General features: G+C 41.0%; 1 protein-coding gene across 1 annotated transcript in view; it reads right to left on the bottom strand.

Moving 5' to 3' along the window:
- Positions 1–2,500, bottom strand: part of LOC138049573 (synaptosomal-associated protein 25-like) — a 26,063-nt gene that overhangs the window by 1,102 nt on the left and 22,461 nt on the right. Inside the window, exons 8-9 of the mRNA XM_068895918.1 lie at positions 1,540–1,639; positions 1–968 (exon numbers count right to left, since the gene is read on the bottom strand). The exon at positions 1–968 is cut by the window's left edge and continues 1,102 nt beyond it. Coding sequence (XP_068752019.1) covers positions 900–968; positions 1,540–1,639 — 169 coding nt within the window. The 3' untranslated portion in view covers positions 1–899. The remainder of the gene's footprint in view (positions 969–1,539; positions 1,640–2,500) is intronic.

The following is a 2,500-nucleotide window of genomic DNA, read 5'->3' as shown; positions in this document are numbered from 1 at the left end:
GTGTCCTAACATACTGCTAAAGGTGCAAGTATGACAGGACAATTGCTACTGGAACCTAGACATTACAATTTAGTAATCTTAAGGTCACAGTGAAAATACACCTGTCTAAGGGCTCTTTCCTTTTGTCAGAAATGGACGGCCAGACCCGTCAGTTTGCAAAGAAAATTCAACAACTTGAAGGAACATTTGTAAGATAATTCCTCGCATTCCTCTGGAGGAGTATTTACCATCCTCGAACTGTGTTAATTATTCCTTCCAAATGCCCAGTCTAGCCGGTCAGTTATGTCAAATGAAAAGCGTTTTAAACACGAAGACGCACTATAAAAGGGGGCGCTTCACGCACTGCTTTTGTTCGAATTCATTCAAGCACGACTGATTAATTATCCAAGATGGTGATCAACAAACAGCAACAAAGAGATGGAAGCCCGAAAAGATATTTCTAGGGCGAAAAAAACAGGGACTGGGAATTTGAAAAAAGAACGACAGATAACATTTTATGACGTATTACGGACACATTGCCATAAGGGGCCTTTTTATTGAAGAAATTATCACAGAGCTCTCGGTAGCATCCAAGGTTGATTGATAAATCATTTGCATGTGCCTTTTAAAGTCCCGCGCACGTCAATGCGCACGTCAACGGTGACTGACGAATGAGCCTCGATCTTCCCAGGGAAGACTTCCTTATGTAGCGCTCCTTCGTGTTTAAGACTTTTTTTTCGTAACAATCGAATGTCATTGGTAGTGGCGAATTGACTGGTGGCGTGACTTCTAGACGTGGGCGGAATGACTGGTTCCCAAGAAATTACGCTAAGTACGAACTTCCAATTGTTGCCATTGAATGGTATTTACAGGCATCATTTTTCTCGTTACCAAATAAGGATGCAACTTAGTAGTGTGGTTCAGACATTTTTCAGGATATCTGTCGCTCGAATGTTTGCTTGCTGAATTCGCAGATCGTTAGCCTCAGCCTGCAAAAGAAATACCCACAACGCTTAAGGGTGTACAATGAACTCTGACCACGATCTGGTGTCAGTACTTTGAAGTACAATGGTTGAGTGGGTTACTGCTAGGAAATGCTAACGGCCTTAACCTGAGTTGGACTATGTGATGACGTTGATGATGACGATGTTGATCACGATGATGATGGTGATAATGAAGACGATGATAATAATAATAATGACGATAATGGCGACGATGACGACGATGACGATGATAATGACGACGATCATAATGATGACGATAACAATGATGACGACGATGATAATGATGACGATGAAGGTGAAAATGATAATGATAACGAGATGATAATTGTGATGACGATGGTGACGATAATGACGACAATAACGATGATGATTATAGTGTGAAAATGCTGACGATGATGTTACAACAGTCGGCTGATTGTGATGACGATAATGATGATGATTACAGTGTGAAATGCTAATGATGATGTTACAACAGCCGGCTATTTCGTCCTTAGCAGGGATACTGTTCAGACACTATATCTCAAGTCAACCTTACATGTATATATTTTTTCATTACCTTAGCATTAATCCGATCAAGTTGTCTGTTCTGGGTGTCAATCTCGTTACCCATGTCAATCGCCATCGACTTTAAGTTGCCAACAATGTCCGCCACTTGACTACAAAGAGAGAGAGAGAGAAATTATCTTAGTATATCTTAGGTGTTTTTTCTGCACAAATAGTGAATAAAAACAAGCGAGAGTAAATCATGGCACAAAGCACTGCTTATTTAAGTGTCTAGTCGTTCTAGCGCTGGAGCACTAATTGAGGACACTGTAAACTGAAATTAACAATGAAAGCAAATCAAGTCAAAGGTTGATTTTTGAGGAGAGGGGAAACCGGAGTACCCGGAGAAAAACCTCTCGGTGCAGAGTAGAGAACCAACAAATTCAACCCACATATGACGCCAGATCAGGGAATCGAACCCGGGCCACATTGATGGGAGGCGAGTGCTCTCACCACTGCGCCATCCCTGCATTCCTTGATGATCTTTCATGACAGTGAAATTCTCATATCCGTTTGGCAGCTAACTACATTTAACTATGCCTCAATTTAAATGTGTTCACATTCATCATTATTATTGTTTCATCGCCCTACAGGGGAGTTGTGCTTGTGTAGCGCAGCGTGCGGATGCAATTTTGAGAGCTCCAGGATAGTGTGATTATGTTTTTATAGCTACAAAGTTTTATAAGTTTAAAATGGTTAAGGATACTGTGCAGTCACTAAAAGCTGAGAATGACAAGCTAAAGGAAAAAGTGGAAGAAGTTTTTGCCGAACTTAAGAAAGTTCAAGAGAATCTGAAGTGGAATCATGCTGGCGGCCATGTTGCAAGCGCATCTGATCCAGACGCACTGAAGTCCTTGGACTTCCTAAGCAAAGAATATGATGATCTTAATGAGTTTAAAGACCGAGCCTTGGAAAAAAGATCCACTCTTGAAAAATCACTGAAGCAGTTATCAACCGAAGTATCAAAAGTTTCG

The sequence above is a fragment of the Montipora capricornis genome, chromosome 5, assembly GCF_036669925.1.
Source record: "Montipora capricornis isolate CH-2021 chromosome 5, ASM3666992v2, whole genome shotgun sequence".
Lineage (NCBI taxonomy): Eukaryota > Metazoa > Cnidaria > Anthozoa > Scleractinia > Acroporidae > Montipora > Montipora capricornis.
Note: the sequence above shows the minus strand (reverse complement) of the source record. Positions and strands in the feature narration are given on the sequence as shown.